Source organism: Columba livia, chromosome 3 (genome assembly GCF_036013475.1).
Source record: "Columba livia isolate bColLiv1 breed racing homer chromosome 3, bColLiv1.pat.W.v2, whole genome shotgun sequence".
NCBI classification, from domain to species: domain Eukaryota; kingdom Metazoa; phylum Chordata; class Aves; order Columbiformes; family Columbidae; genus Columba; species Columba livia.
Window position 1 is genome coordinate 78,373,944 of NC_088604.1, and position 16,577 is coordinate 78,390,520.

The following is a 16,577-nucleotide window of genomic DNA, read 5'->3' on the forward strand; positions in this document are numbered from 1 at the left end:
GTAAAGCACTTTCAGTTTTCCTTGCATAAATTATGGTGAAAGGCACACCAGCAACACACCCCAGTGGCAAAGAGGGCTAATGGTATCTTGGGCTGCATTAGGAGCGTTGCCAGCAGGTTGAGGGACCTGATCCTTCCCTCCTACTTAATACTGGTGAGGCCACATCTGGAGTGCTGGGTCCAGTTCTGGGCTTCCCTGTACAAAAAAAGATATAGAACTACTGGAGCGAGTACAGTGAAGGTCCACAAAGATGTTGAAGGGACTGGAGTATCTGTCCTGTGAGTGATGGGAGAGACTGGGACTGTTCAGCCTGGAGGAGAGAAGGGTCAGGGGAAGCTCATGAGTGTATGTAAATACCTGAACAGGTAGGTCAAGTAGTGATGATGGCATATAGATGCTGTTGTGTTGCACAGTGCCCAGTACCATCTCGTTCTTTTCTACCTTTCTGTTTGTGCCTCATATTTTTATATGTTTTGAGGGCAAGAAAATATTTTTATTCTGTTTTGGTAATACAATAAATATACAATAACTGAAAAGCATATAAATGGTAGTGACATTTATTGCGGGATATATGAAATAATTTCATACCAGTTTTGGTTTAGCTTTAAATATTTATTAATTAATTCTTAATATTTATTAAATTTATTTTAAAATGTTATTACTGATTTTTTTAAGTGTATTTCTATATGGGTAGTTATTTATTTTATCTATATAGAAATAATTTTCCACCATAAGGGCCATCCTGTGTGTAGGTGTGCTGGTCAGTCAGAGCCTTTGCAGTCCCTTCATGTGGGACTCCCAGAGAACATGAGGAGTTTGGATTGGGCTTACTGCAGGAAAGGGGATAACTTTTCAGAGAGCTAAGAACATACTTAGTAGGAAATTTAAATCATTACCCTTTCTGCTCCTTGCATAAGATCTTGGGTATGTTTATTTTTTTATTATTAGCATTTGCCACACTTTCTGAACATGGATGTGTTACATGTGAATATGTAGCTATATCCACTGTCACGCTGGTTATTTAGGCTGACCCAGATCATATTTGTCAGAACAGGAACTGAACATCAGTGTTTTGCCAGCACTGACACGAATCCTTGGACAGTTTTAAACAATACCAAATATAAGACCATAAACCAAGCTGTTTATCTCAATATATTCAGATAAACAGTGTGGAAGTATCCCTTGTCCTCATTCAAACATCTTCCCCAGTTCCATTTCTCAGTGTCCCCTTTTTCCAGCATCTCTGGATGCAGCTTCCAGCGTGGTTTCTTTGGGCAGGTGAAACGTTGCTTCCTATGCGGGAACAGATGTGGCAGACTTTGTATGCTTTGCAAGATACAAGTGTTCTGACATACAGCTGTTCTGGCAGAAATTGTTTTGAAACTGCATTTGAACACAGAAGCCAATATATCCATGCCATTGGCTTGATTTCTTGGGTTTGGATTTTGCTGACAGCCAACCAGACTACTCATACAACGTTATTATAAAACTATGTTCAAAGCCATTTCAGCCTTTCTTGGTGCAGCAGGTGACATTGTGAGCCTGTTATATGAACTGGTTCTTTCTGAGGCAACTCCAAACCCAGCTGGCAGGACAGTTTGCAGTCTTTGGCTTCGATAACTGGTGGCAGCAAAGGACAGTCTCAGAAGCAACTGAAACAGTGTACTGTTAGTAAATACATGCAAATCAGTGTGGTGGACTTGTCATTTTGGAGAAGATCAAATGCTCATGGTTAATTTAACTGTTTAAATCTGAAAGTACCACTTCCATTCTAGTAAGGTTTGAGGGTTATATTATTATTGAAGGGAGCTGGAATAGCACCACCTCAACTAAAAGTTTAAATCACCCTTGCTGGTCTTGTGTGAGGAGGAACCTAATGAGTGTTTTCTTTGGTGGCAAAACTGGTTTAAGAGGTTTCTGCCACACCCTTCATCACCTCCCTAATTATGCCAATGCAACTCCTAAGGACTTCACTGTAAGCTTTGATTAGTGAAATGAACACTGGGTTTCAAACTAATATCTTCCCCACTTTCCTTTTTTTTTTGTTTGTGTTTTTGGTTTTGTTTGTGTTTTTGGTTTTGTTTGTGTTTTTGGTTTTGTTTGTGTTTTTTTTGTTTTAATCCAGATAATTTCATCAACTCATTTTACGGCACCTTCTCTTCCTCCCTCCTCCAATGCACCCAAAACCAGTTCCATTAGTTCAACTGAGGAGGCAACAAAACGTAACATCCAAATGGATTTCTTCTGCTTAAAAGTGCCCATTGTAGTGGCATTTTTCATCCTCCTTTCTGCCACGTAGGGTAACTTATCTCAACCTGGCTAGAAATCAAAGGTCTCAAGTTTGTATAACAAAACTGTTGGGAAATTTTAATTTTTACCTCTTTTTAACATATAACTCTGTTTTAATGTCTTGTTTCAATGATATTGCTCTGTCCCAAACCTCTAAGAGTTCTGAAAAATCTTTTCACAGTAGCACAATGCTACTGTTTTGCGTATTTTTAGCTATGGACCAGTTTTCATGTCTGTTAACTGTCCTTTAAATTATTTTTTCTATCTTTGTTGCAGGGAAGAAAGGCTTATGTGCAATGGTGTACTAAAAGGCAGGTTAACTACCTGCCTATCAGCCATCTTTAAAGCTGGTCCTTCCCAGTGCTCACCCAGTAGAAGTAGAAAAAGCAAAATACATTTTCTGAAAGAATTTGATTCTGAGCAGATACCTTGGTGCGTGTAGATATGCTGTGTAATACAGCACATCTTTTTCTAATTTCTTTCATTCTGGATGGTAGGTGACAATTGCCTGCAAATTTATGACCCAGTCAGCTGCTGTACTTTACATAAACTTCCTAATCAGCTGCTTCAATCATAATGTTGGTTTGAACTCTGTAAGGCATGCTTCTGGTCACTTTGGTTCCTGCTGTGCTTTTTCTGGCAATAGAAAAAATGCTTGACACTTATGATCTCTCTTACCTCATGGATCTATTGTCACCTGATGTTTCCTTTCTATCATGGAAGATAATAGACCAGTTATGAAAAAGGATGTATTTCACTGTTAAACACAGCGGAAAATGTCAAAGGTTTATAAAAGTAACAGTGTAGAAATTATGTAAATATTATCATTGACCTTCATCATCATATTCCGGTGAGTCATGTTATGCTTGGAAGGAATGAAAGATTTTTGCATAACTTTAATACATAGCACATGATTCACTTCATCTATTGGGGCATTTTGAGATGATGAGCAGACATAAAGGGCTGACTTATCTTCAGGGACCTGACTTAAATTAGCAAAGGGATGAGCTCGCCTGTCGTGTTGTGCCACCATGTTGGGGTTGGGTGTTATGACTCTGTGACTGGAATGGGCGTGTCGGGGAGGACACTGGTTGTGCTGAAGATAACCCACTCCCAGCCCTGAGAAGCTCAGTGGTGTTGTAACAGGTCACCTGGGGCTAAGGGGACCTGAGGTAGCAGTGGCTTGACAAAGCCGGTGGTAGGAAAGAGGAAGAAGAGCACCTGGCAGAAGACGACAGATGACACAAAACCACTGACTGTTTAAGTCATGAAGGGAGGGGAGTGAACTTTAATGCTGTGGACAGTGGTCCCTATTCATGAGAGCAGCTCATGAGAGCAATCATGGACAACTGATACCCGGGGATGTACCAGAGGGGCAAGAGAAAGCCAATGTTGCAGCCACCATGCACACCTTCCAGGCTTCATCACCATAGCCTGGGAGAGGCCTTTTGGGGGGAAACTTTCCCAAGGGCTGTGGCACCTCTGTTTGCCTGTTGGTTGCCTCATCTGATGTCAGATCCATTTATGACATTTCAACATGAGCTCTTCAGGGCAACCGCTGGCAACTTCTGTGAGGAAGTCCAGGCTGGGGTATCAAAACACAGAATTGCAACACCTCTGCGCTCTGGCTCTAAATGCTCAATTCAGGGTCTGGAAAGACCTGTAAGGTGATGACTGTTTCTTAACAGATAGAAGTCCAATTAGTGAGCTACAGGGGGGACTGAACTATGAAGAGACAAAACTGCTTAGATTGGTCCAAACAATATCTGAGAAGGATGAAAGTAGAAAACACCCAGTCCCAACAGATGCCAAGCTAACACAGGGTGGAAGACCAGTGTGACATGCTTATACACAATACTGGGTTTGACGTGGGCTGTTATGAGTTGGACATTCTTGTAAGCTACCTAGAGAGTCTGGTAAACCAAGTCTAATGGTATTTAAAAGTGGAGGTAGAAAATTAATCTTACCCGTAATATGATGATCAATGCTGCATATTTCTCTACAAAGTGATCTAACAGGAACAATTAGACACGGGTAAGACAGAAGAGAAAATAACTAAAAGAAGAACTAACAAGAGGGTTACAAACCACTGAAAAGTATAGAAAAGTCATGACCAAGACTTTTTAGAAAGATATAAGAGCAAAAGACTTAACTTGAAAGACAGCAAATGGAAGAGTATTTTATTGAACGCATAATTGACCTCCCTCACAGTACCAAGATCAATGTAAAAGATTTAGGCATTTTAAATGATTTTTTTCATAAGCATTTTTGTAGACTATGATGACATTCAAAATTACATCAGAACAGATAAAGACATCTTGAATATTTATATAATCTTATAGCAGTAGAAGTCCTCCAAGTCATAAGACAATAAATGACTTTGAAGGAATAAAGTCCCATGTGAATAGAACTGAAAGCCAACTGTCTGCATCTTGTGGGGTTTTGCTTTTTGTATAATCAATCAAATATGATCTGTCTCAAGACACCAAGCTAGGTGGAGCATTGATCTTATTTAATTTGGCAAATCCTGCTGATCTTGCACACATTTTTTTCTGTGAGCTTTTTTGAAGGAATTATACCTCTAAGTGCCTAATAGACAATAGGAGGGATTGTATGTAATATCCTTTTATCTCTGGTGTCACTTTGCTTCTGAGTTTGGGCAGGTTATCTGAGGGCTTGGGTTTTCAAAGGTCCATGCTTTTAAACAGGTGATTGTTATCGGATATTTACTTTATACATATGAAAATACAGCATTCAGTAAATCTTGGCTGTCTTCATAATCAGTAACACGGTTAACAGACATGGTACATGGACAATTTAATTCTAGTCACCCATAGCAAGTCTCCTTGATAGAATACAGAAATGTCTTTGTAAGTAGTCTCATATTTGTGAGCGTCTTTTTCTCATAACAAAAAGAATATCTTAGGATAGCAATTGAAATGCTTCTGAACATGCTGGTTTCCACTGAAGAAGGCAACTTGGCATATGTTTTGTTATCTATTATTTATGTAGAACTAGCATGTGGTAGGTACTTTATGGAGGGGTTATAGAAGGGAATTTCCCTGAAGAAGTTACAGTACAAAGGAAGCTACAAACAGGAGCAGCAGCAGAGATGGAAGGCAATAGAACGCAAGTGTCTGAAAGCAGACTTGGAGTTATCTCCTGCCTCGGATCTGTAATTGTCTCTCTTTAAATGTAAGGCTGTGTTGGTTTTTTTTAATGACTTTTGTACACTGATGACTAAGATTATAGGCATTGTTAGGAAAAGTCACATAAGCGATTTCATACTGCAAAATAATATGGATCTTTTTCCTCCCCACTTGCCGTAGCCTCTTTGTGACTGTTTTAGCTCAAGCTTTTCAATGCAATTATTCCCAGGCAGTGACTCTGTATCCTGTGTAGCAAGCAAACATTGATCAGTCATCTATTGCTTTTGGAAGCTGACATCTTCTTACTGCTGTTGGTTGAGTGGACCATATATTCTCTCCTCAGTCTGAAACTACTGCTCTGTAGTATTATAGTTCCTGTAATTGGTAGTAGCTGAGGAGCAGATACACAGTCCTTTCCGCTGTCCCTTGAGCAACATTTAAACCTCAGCAGAAGCGCAGAGCAGACCTTAGAAGGTAGCATGTGGTTCAGGCATCTCAACTAATTCTGTGAATTGGGAAAATGTCCAAGGGTTTAACCAGGCAGGCTAGTCTGAGCACCTGGTTTAATATAACCTTGTTGCAAACTTTGCTGTAGTAGTTTTTCTCATTCTACACTTCCCTCTGAGTCTGGGTGCACACTGTGTAGCACCTGGAAGGATAATGTCTATCCTTCAGAAGGAATTAATAGGGAAGTATTGGAGAGGTAACACAACCCCTCCTCACCAAGAAATGAGCTGATTGCTGCCTGGGTCCCCACTGAGGCCAGAATTAAATCATCATCAGCCTGCTCTGTGCATAATGAACTGACCGAAGTGTTAGGGGTTGGTTGGTTGTTTCTTTTGATTGGTTTTTGGTGGTGTGTTTGGTGGGGTTTTTTTGTTTGTTGTTTGTTTTAATATATGCATGATACAGATGTTTGGGTTCAAATTAATGAAAGCATGGACTCATTGAACAGTGCAAATGTGTTAAATTTAGGATCCTGCAGCTTACAAGGAACTTTCTAGACCTGCAAGCTCAATTCCTGCTTGTCACATATAACCTCATGGTATTGCAGCATCCATAAAATTACCACTCTTCATCAGGCTCCATATTAAACATAGCTGGGTTCTTTGCCCAGTACTGAAAGTGGATGGCTGCTCCAAAACACGTCTCTGAAGCTTAAAAACCTTTTTCTCATTTCTGGACTAAATTTATTCATGCTACATCAAAGCTATTTGTTTGTGTGGCAATATTATTCTTCATCTAAAGCATTTATTTTCCCTTGGTAGTACTTGTATGCTGATGCGTTAACAGGCAGATACTATATCATTTTTCAGCCTCTATTCAGCTGTGCCGAGGAAGCCAACCACTTTTATCTTCTCATAAAATAATTTCTGTTCCCCTGATGGTTTCAGTAAACTTTCTCTGCTCCTCTTCCAGTGTGAATTAATTCTTTAAATGCAGATATACAGAATGAAGTGGATTAGTCCAGATGAGGTCTGATCTGCATCTTAAATAACACGCCTCTAGTTGTGCTTTATTGAAGACGCCATGATGTGGTGGAGCATTGCAGTTGCCTTTTTTGTGTTTTTTGTCACATGGATCAGTTTTTGATATCACATGATCTGCTCAAAGCACACATCTTTCTTTTCTTCCAAATTTACAGTTGATTGGCTGTCCTGAAAAGCTTTCAGGAAAACTAACCAACTGGGGCTGGATGTGAGATAGGGAAAAGACAGAAAACAGAGAAGGAGAAAATGGTTAGTTCTTGAAGTAGGGGAGTGTCACAAAGGTTGTTCCTTGGAGGCTTGTGTTTGGGCTTGTGCTGTTGAACATATTCATAAATGACCTGCAAGGGGGAGGAAACAAAACTTACTAAAGACACAAAATTATTTAAGTCAGTAAGGGTGATGGAAGAGCTGCAGGGCAACTGGGCAATAAGATGGCACTCGAAAATGAGTGTGGATAACACGTTAAGTGCCGCACGCAGCAAAACCAGCCATAGTTTCACATATGAAGTGATGGTATCTGCACTGGTCAATCCCAGGTACCTCTGAGGGGCAAGATCCTGGGGTTCTGATAGACAGGGCCAAGAAAGTGTCAGCTCAGTGGTAGTCACAAATGCCAATCAAATGTCCAGCATGATTAGGGATGGAGTAGAACACGAAGTGGGAAACCTTCCCTGCAGCTTCATGAGTGTGATTCAGCTGTGTCTGGTGTGCTCTGTGCAGTTCTGGTTCTCTTATCTCAAAACAGATAAAGCAAACAGAAGGTGAGCAAGGAAAGAAGGCATTAATTAATATGATTTTCTGAGGTTCAAAAGACTGAGATTGGGTAAATTATTCATAATGTCATTAAAATTCAAATACAACTGAAGTTTCCTGTCAAGTGAGCTAACACAGAGAAACTACATCTAATGAATTTCTTCTCTACGACTTTGTTGTAATGATAAGACATTTTGCCCATCTTTTGTTTTCTGGAAGTGTCTCTATGCATTTTAAATAAAATGAACATTTCCTTTTCTTACTCCGCTGGTGCTTCTACTGTTAAATTCATTAATGTAGAGGGGAAATACCTTGTGTTCATATAAAACCCAGAAGGGCTTGCAGAGCAGCTGGTTTCACGGGGAAGCAGGTATGGGATTCCTAGAACCCCTCGGGGCATGTCTGGCCAGTCCAGTGCTGCGCTGGGCAGACTGGGCGAGTGCAGAGTGAGCCCAGTTCAGGGATCAGAAGCAGCATGACACTGTATGCACTGGTTTCTGCCAGGGGTCCTCAGGGTTGCAGTACCTCTGGAAAGTGCCTTGTTGTACAGCACTAACGTAACCCGAATGAGCTGGCATATGTGGGGCTGCAGAATTACTGGGGCCTGTCTGCTCTTGCTTGGTTTGATATTGGTGTAAAGACTACCCAAAAGAGATTTCAAGATATTTCCTCTTCCTTACTGCAATGAAAACAAAATACTCCTTTTTTTTATAGTTGGCAAACAGAAGAAAGCCTTCCAGGTTTATGCTGGATTTACTGTTCTTTTCTGTGCCTATGATTTACATTTACAACCAGGCTGTCTGGCAGAGTATGCTTTGGCAGCGTAGTTGCTTGCGCTGGGTACAAGTGGAACTGCACACGTTTGTGGAATTGAGATTGCTTGCCATGATCAGCCTGAACAACAGTGAATACATTCCTGCACTCTGAGCAGATCAGTATTGATACTTCCAGTGTGTAAATGACCAGGCAAAAATCCAGCCACAGTGGTTAGATCCCAGGATTTGATGTGAAAATGTTTGTTCTACTTTTGGTTTTCTTTTGATTATCAACTAAACACCTTCCAGAGGCACAGAAGTATATAGTGTGGAATGCTGATTAGAATACTTCTGTATAATTTAAATGCTTTTCACAAAAGGTCTTGGTACTTTACTATGAAGTAAATCTAGGAATATTTTTCTGAAGTATGGATTATTCCATTTGACAAGGTGAGTGAAAGAAGTTATATCACTCTGTAGAATTAAACAAAAAGGTTTGCAGGAAAACCCAGAATAAAACACAGATTTCCTGGCCTAAGTTCCCACTTCCTTCTCCGAAGTAAGCGTTTATACAATTATGCTCATGATTTTGAAATATTGCTTATTGATAGTACTTAGGCTTTGTTTGCCTGCTTAAAACAGACCTTTAGGCAGCACTTGTCAAGAACAGAATTCGGAATTAGCAATAATGAAGCAGTATTTTCCTTACACAATACAGCCAAAATCAAATTGCTACATGAGCTCCCAGCTTTAGCTCAACTTGTCTCCTCTGCTTTGTTCCAGGTTATGGACACACAGTGCCTTTATCTGATGGAGGAAAGGCCTTCTGCATCATCTACTCAGTCATTGGGATCCCCTTTACGCTGCTTTTCCTGACAGCAGTGGTACAGCGCATCATTGTATATGTCACCAGGAGGCCTGTACTGTATTTCCACATTCGCTGGGGCTTCTCCAAGCAGATTGTTGCAATTATCCACGCTATGCTTCTTGGGTTCATCACAGTCTCGTGCTTCTTCTTAATCCCTGCAGCAATATTTTCTGTTCTGGAAGATGACTGGAATTTTTTGGAATCTTTTTACTTTTGTTTTATTTCCCTGAGCACCATCGGCCTCGGAGACTATGTGCCAGGAGAAGGCTACAATCAAAAATTCCGAGAGCTGTATAAAATTGGAATTACATGTAAGTGTCAAACTAACCAGCCAAGTAAAAGGCATTTTGTATATTAAAAAAAAAATAATCAGACTTTCCCTCTCCATTCTGTGGATGCTGATTGTTCTCTGAGCTGTCAGCTAGAAAACTTGGCATTGTAGGTAGCTGTGCAAAGAGAAAACATTTAAATAAGATCAGTCTACTTAGTTAAGAGAGAAGCAGCTAAAACCAAAATTCCATTGTGCCAAACCATAGCTACGTACTGTCTTATTAACAGTAGAAAAAAATGCTCACATTACTGTTATGAAAATGGTTAAGAGCATGTTAGGCTAAGATTTCAGTGCATCACAGAGCCAAGGGGATGATCCCTGTAACGTAAGGTCATCTTCGAAGGTGAGATGACAGGTGTACAGAGAGGAATCGAGGAGCAATGGGAAATGGGGCAAAACAGCAAAGTTTCTGACCCCAGTTGTAACAGAAGGTAGTTGAAGCTGGCACTGGTACATACCAGCTGTCAAAGAGAGACAAGTAGATTGAGATGATGGCAAAGCAAGACCATGAATGTTAAATTTAAAATAGTTCTGTTATGTTTAACACAGAAGAGAGGCACAGTGATCAGTGATTCGATCAAAGTAGAGCTAAGAAAATTATCTTTGTGTTGGCACTCTGTGTGAATGTATACTGAGGGCAGTATTCTCCAGTGAGAGTGTTTTGAAGTATCCCAGTTTCTGATACAGCTTCAGTCTGTACAGTCCTGGGTCATCAGACGCACTGGTTAGAAGATCTGAATGGCCAAACCAAACCTTTCCTCTCAGGCCCATTTCTTAGGCTGATACACATTTGTCTGTGCTCCTGTGCATGATCCAGCAATTGTAATGTAGGTGAAGTGTCCATTAACTTGCATTTGTGTTTTACCTGAAGAACGATTGGGCCTTGAATTTTCATTCCTCGAAGCAGCCAACAGAACATTTTATTTGTTTCTCCTGCCAGGCCTGTTGTCATTGCAGGAGATTTCCCCCTCTACCCATTGTGTTTATCTTGCCAGTAGTAGCTTTTAATTATTACCCTGCTGATCTGCAGAGTTGATCGGAGGATGCCAAATGATGAAGTGAATGGAAAAAGTCATGGCTTGTGAAGGCCTTGTAAAACTTCTAGCCATTCTCAAACCTCAAAATCAGAAGAAAACATTATGGCTCAGATTATCCTTTTTGAAACCTTACAGCACTTGGGAAATAAATTACAGGAAATACTAAAATGAAAAAGTAGCTTTTAGGCAGTGTTGTAACCTTATGTTTAATTTCAACACTTTTTATGGTCCTAACTTTTAAATTATTCTTTTCCTTTCATGTGAACAATTCAAAGAGCCAAACAAGATGTGTAGAATGTTTTCTTTTGCTGAACCTAATTTTCTTCTAGAAAAGTTTTGGAGTTCTACATAAGAAAATGTTTAATGAGTGCTACATGCTTTTCAAGAATTTTTAGGAGAACACAAGTCTTGTTCTAAACCAAATGATGATCAGTTGGACTGAATTTCAGAGATAATTACAAAATTCTCAGTACAGATTTATAAATGCCTTTTAATTGGCATAGCTTTGTCATTTCTTCCTTGTGTTGATACGTAACTCAAATTTGGTGTCATGAGATAAAGCTTAAAAGAAAATAATGAATTTTAGCTGTAGCGCTGATTTAGATCTGTAGCTGGTATTGCGGTATTGATTTAATGGTGCTCCTGGAAGGAAAAATAAATTATTGCCAGTGAATAATCTGTAACTATAGGGGAAATATTTATGCCTTTAGGTAACAGAATAGTGACCGTATGTATGTTATAATACTTAATCTGTGTTGATCTTTCAGCACATGTAATGTTCAGCCTTTGGATGAGCATTTTGTACTAATAATTACACACTTAGCTTCTCCTTGATTTCCTCATTGAAATGATGAAATATTCAAATAGTCATGCTCCTTATTAAACTGTAATGATCAGTGGCCGGGGTGTAGTGAAACATGGAGATTAAGAAATGCTCATTTTAACACCTTCCCTCAAATTCTAGATGCATGTATTTGGAGAGGGAAAAAAAGCAAACAAACAACAAACAAAACCCCAGCACAGTGGGCTGCTAACCATATGAAGCTTCATTTTCAAAAGTCTCAGTATATGAGCGCTGACTATTCCCTTTAAAAATCAGGGTCAGTGTACCACCAAAGTCATCAGTAATATCATTTCAGTAACACTTCCATGTTTGTATAACTTATGTTGGTAAAACATGGCAAATAATCTGCAAAGTGTCACCAGATAGAGCAACTTTGTCATGTTTTTTAAAATATCAGCAGTGATTTTACAGTAACTTCTCATTTTATTGGTTTTGTACACGTTTCTAGTTGCTTTGTTTTTCCACTCATTTCAGGGTGTTGGATATATTTCATAATATTAAAGTAATTCAAAAGTTTTCATGAATTATAAGTGATTTGTACTGCTAAACTGGTACAAACAACAACTATAACTAGCTGCCATATTTTTACTTATGTTATAACATGTTGGAATATTAAAGGAAAAAATACTTTGAAGAGCACTTACAAAGGTTTTAAGTAGGGGAGCATGCATGTGGTAAATTGTAGTATTCTGTTTTGTGTAATGCCTTTACATATTTTTCTCTTGTACAATTGTAACAGAATTAAAGCCACTAGCATTACTTTATTTGATTGTGCAGGGTCTTGTTGATTGCAGAATAAAAAAGGACAAAAAGGATTTGATGGTCCAAAGTGGGTTACAGAGCTCTGGAACTGGGTCATGCAGAAAATTAACAGAGATAACAGGGTGGAAAAGTTACAGGGTTAAAACTGTTTCAGCCCTACTTAATTTGTAATAATTGAAACACTGTTTTGTTTGGTTTTGTACCCAGGTTATCTCTTGCTGGGCCTTATCGCAATGTTGGTGGTTCTCGAGACTTTCTGTGAACTTCATGAACTCAAAAAGTTTAGGAAGTTGTTTTACGTGAAGAAGGACAAGGAAGAGGACCAAGTGCATATAATGGAACATGACCAGCTCTCCTTCTCTTCCATCTCAGACCAAGCAGCCTCTATGAAGGACGATCAGAAGGCAAATGAGCCTTTTGTGACTTCCCAGTCCCCAACTTCCAATGACAGCTCTCTAAATAATTAATACAGGGGTATTCCATACCATTGTTTTGGTGCATTTATGCTACTTACCATAAGAAATAGAATGCCTCTTTTTTTTTTTTTTTTTTTATTTTCTGAAAATATAAAAGCTGGAAGACTGTGCTACTTTAACAAGGATTCATCACTTCTGACATAGAAAAGACTTCTGGGAAAAATGTGGGAGCCACCCTGGGAATAGGGGAAAAATGTAGGATGTGGCTGGGAACATTATGCCATTCTGCTTGAGGGAGAAGGAGTTAGGTGTACTGCTTTCAGAGGTGCCAGAGAGAAAGGCTTGTACAAACAACTTCATCCAACATCTTTAGGAGAGTAGGCCTTCAGTGACATCCAACTCATTTGGTTGGATGTCCCATCTTTCAACTGGGTGGCATGGCAAATCTTGGGATGTGCACTTTTGATTGTCAGAAGTGTAGTCAAAGATTTAATCCAAACGCACCGAGTATCTGAGTCCAAAAAACATTTCTAGAGCAATATCTATAGATCTGCTGGGGTGGGGAGTATCTAGATCATCCCTCTGTTACCCAGTAACTTGCAGGTGTAAATATTAAATCTAGGAATGAAAAAACAAGGCTCCAGTCCCTCTTTTGCCCACACCATTTACATTCAAATTAACCACTTCCTTAAGAGATCCTCCCCATCACAAGGAAAATGCTGTCCTGAAGAGAGTGTGCCTTGAGTCTTCCATGCTGTGTTTTTGGTGTCTTGTTTTGTTTAGGAAATACTTTTGTAAAGTCTGAGAAGTAGCGAGACCAGTTTTAAGTGCTGGGTGAGATGGGGCTTATGGAAGGGAGACAGCTGCATTCTGGTCCACTGAAATGGGTAGGAGTGGATTTTTAGCTGTGTGGAACAGAATGAAAAAGAGAACTGAAATTCAGCATAGGCCATGATTGACAGAGTTCTTATGGCATTCTCCTAGTAGGTGGTTGAAATCTGTTTGTCAGAAGGACTTGGTGCTGTTTCCTCCACAGTCTAACCCAGTGTGTGCTCTCTGCTGAGCTGGTAGGTGAGTGGAGGAACAGAAACAGTGGCACCTTTGAACGCAGCCCCTTTGTCTTTTGCTTTTCTAACTAGTACTCAGAGCACTTTGGAGGAGAAGGGAACGTTTCAGGGCAAAACAATTTTTCAGTTTTTCATGTGGCAAGGAAAAAGGAAAAACGTCACATTTGGTTCAGATGGAACCGGAATTTTTTCCCCTTGGGAAAAGTCACTAAAGTGAAGATCTTGTTCAACTTCTGAAGCTGGAACCTCTTTGGCTGTAACAGGAGAGGTGTTTTAGTCCAGCTACCAGTCACTGTGCTGAACGCAGGGACCTCAGAGTGAATTTTGGTGGGCAGGAGATGAGACTTAAGTGCTTGTAGTACTCTCTCTTCTGGCCTTAAGAATCCATGATATGGGAATCTTGACAATGCTTTGCAGTGAACAAAAGATCTGGAGCACAAATAGCCATATTAGGACAACCTCCCACATAGGAACAGTGTAGAGGAGAGCCTTTTCCCTGCAGTGCAAGCATGCCAGATTGCCTGTAATTTGGCTTTTAGAGTTTAGAGCTGAATACTATTTTACTGTAAAAGAAAACGCGGTGTGTCTAGATTTAGCGCACGTGGAAAAAATACTTGAAAGTAAATAACCCAAAATATACTGTGTTTGAGCTTAATTATAGCTAGCATCAAACAGATTTTATATCTTTACTGGAAAAAAAGTTACTTTATGGTTAAATCAGCTGAAAGGCTTCAATTAAAATTTATATTTATAGAAAAACAGAGTGAAAGATTTTGGTTGTTTTGGGTTTTATAGATTAGGTGAGAGCATACTGTGTTTGCATGTTCCCAGAGAAGTGGCTATTTTTATACTGCCTAAGTTAATACAGTTCTACTTATAATGAATGTTAACCAATATATATGTACATATATACATGAAAATATTTATATACTGTACATATATCATAAATCATCAGAATTTAGCAGACTTAAGAATGGCATTTTAGATTTTTTTTTTTCCCTAGGCTTCTCTTTATACAGTGAATAATTCAAAACTGTAACATTTAAATGACACTGACCTAAAATTAAGAGTGCTGTACAACAAGAAACATTTATACTTTTTTTTTTTAGTGGAATTTTATTGTTTTCAGTACCTTAAAGTTCAAAAGTACTTTTAATTTCACTGTAACATTAAGCTCTAAAGGATATGCACGGATGTTAAATAATATACAAAGCTAATTTTGCAGTGTGTCCACAATTGCAAAATGTAGACACATGAAAAGAAAGCACAGATTTCAAAGCAGAAGTGATAAACTAAACAGTATACTGTGATGTAGGTGAGTATTTGTTATTTTAAACTTAAATAAAAAGTCTGGCTTTTGCCTGCTTGCACTATGAAGTGGGGAGTATTTTCTTTAGTGGTGTGTGTGCTTGCACATACTGTGCAAAAATTCTGTCTGCGTTTGTCAAGATTGTGCATCCTTTACTTAGCCTTCCTCAGCTCAAGGAAGGGACCATTAATACCAGAGGGTTACCTGACCTTGATATTAATTGTAGCTTAGTATTGTGTTGATTATTCCAATAGAAAAGAAGAATTCCAAAGTGTGTTTGGCTTTGTTTCAGATGCTGACTGATTATAGCAAATAAAAAAGAGTGGCATAACATTTATCTTGTCTTTATAACCTAACTACTCCAACATTTGAGGAAGCTTGAAAAAATGTCATTGCAGGATATTAGTAGCACAGATGAAAACAACTGCTTTCATTTCCTACAGCTTTTACATCTTCATGTGAAGCTAACACACAAGATCAGACTAGTTAAATCTGGAATCTAGATCAGAAGGAAGAATTCTATCGTGCATGAGCCTTAGTATAAAGTGCATATCTTTCACAGAGGCAAACTGTGAAGCTGGTGCATGTAAAGCCAAATGGAGGGCATAAAGCAATGGTGCTGAAACAAAAACTGCAAAAGGGAGTTAAAAATGTGAGTAAATGACTTGTATGCAGAAGAGAAGTGCCTGGGTCCTGTCCTCACTCTCCTGGATTCAACTGATCCAGGCATACATCCCATTAATAGCTTTGTTCCCACGCTGCAGCTGACATATGCCACCTTCTGTTTGTCTTTCAGTTGTTAAATATAAATGTGTTTTATTTTTATTTCAAGAGAAAGAATTGGCAGGCCATTGAGTGTGTTGGGGGAAGAAAATGGAAGAACCCACATGAATTTTGATCTTGGAGCTGAGCAACAGTCATGTTTGTCTCTTCAACAATATGTCCTCTTCCCTAAGAGTTTCTTCCGAAGGTTCACCAGTTGCACCTAGTGTGGGTCAACACAAGACTTGCTGAAGGTTGAAATGGGTAATTTTGTGAGTAGGTAGCTTCAGAGATCTGGGTGCTTTGCAGCTTTATGGTCAGCACTACAAAAGTTACCTAGTTGGGTGTTTCTGTCAGAGTAATTGCACAAGGGCAGAAGTTCTTTGTTACATTTAATGTTTGTTTAGCCCAGTATTTTGTCTTTGGCAATGGCCAAGAGCAGACCTAGGTGAACTTGTGTAAGGAGACAAGAAGAATGTAGCAACAGTTGCCCAGAATATTCTCCTAGCTCCCACCAATTTGCAGCTCTGGATCTACGATTGTATCTAGGAGGTATGGAAAGACACTGTAGGTGTGCTGTGTAGAAGACCTGCTACCCTGCTGTGCGTGCTGTTTTGGTTTGTAAGGGACTGTCCCATGTAGGATCAAATGCAGATTACCTCTGGCTTTCCCACAGAGCAGTTTCAAGTTAAGTGCTTTGTAGTAACCAGGTGTGGTAGCACTAACACTGTGACTGCATAGGATG

The 16,577-nt window shown here is 39.3% G+C and overlaps 1 protein-coding gene and 1 long non-coding RNA gene across 2 annotated transcripts in view; both read left to right on the top strand.

The window, feature by feature from the left end:
* Nucleotides 1–15,403, top strand: part of KCNK1 (potassium two pore domain channel subfamily K member 1) — a 34,421-nt gene extending 19,018 nt beyond the window's left edge. Inside the window, exons 2-3 of the mRNA XM_065057780.1 lie at nt 9,220–9,615; nt 12,486–15,403. Of these exons, the coding sequence (XP_064913852.1) occupies nt 9,220–9,615; nt 12,486–12,745 (656 nt within the window). The 3' untranslated portion in view covers nt 12,746–15,403. The remainder of the gene's footprint in view (nt 1–9,219; nt 9,616–12,485) is intronic.
* Nucleotides 9,622–12,280, top strand: LOC135579085 (uncharacterized). Its single transcript, XR_010471499.1, has 2 exons — nt 9,622–10,053; nt 10,118–12,280. It is a non-coding gene; the product is annotated as an uncharacterized LOC135579085 (long non-coding RNA).
* Nucleotides 15,404–16,577: the final 1,174 nt, after the last annotated feature.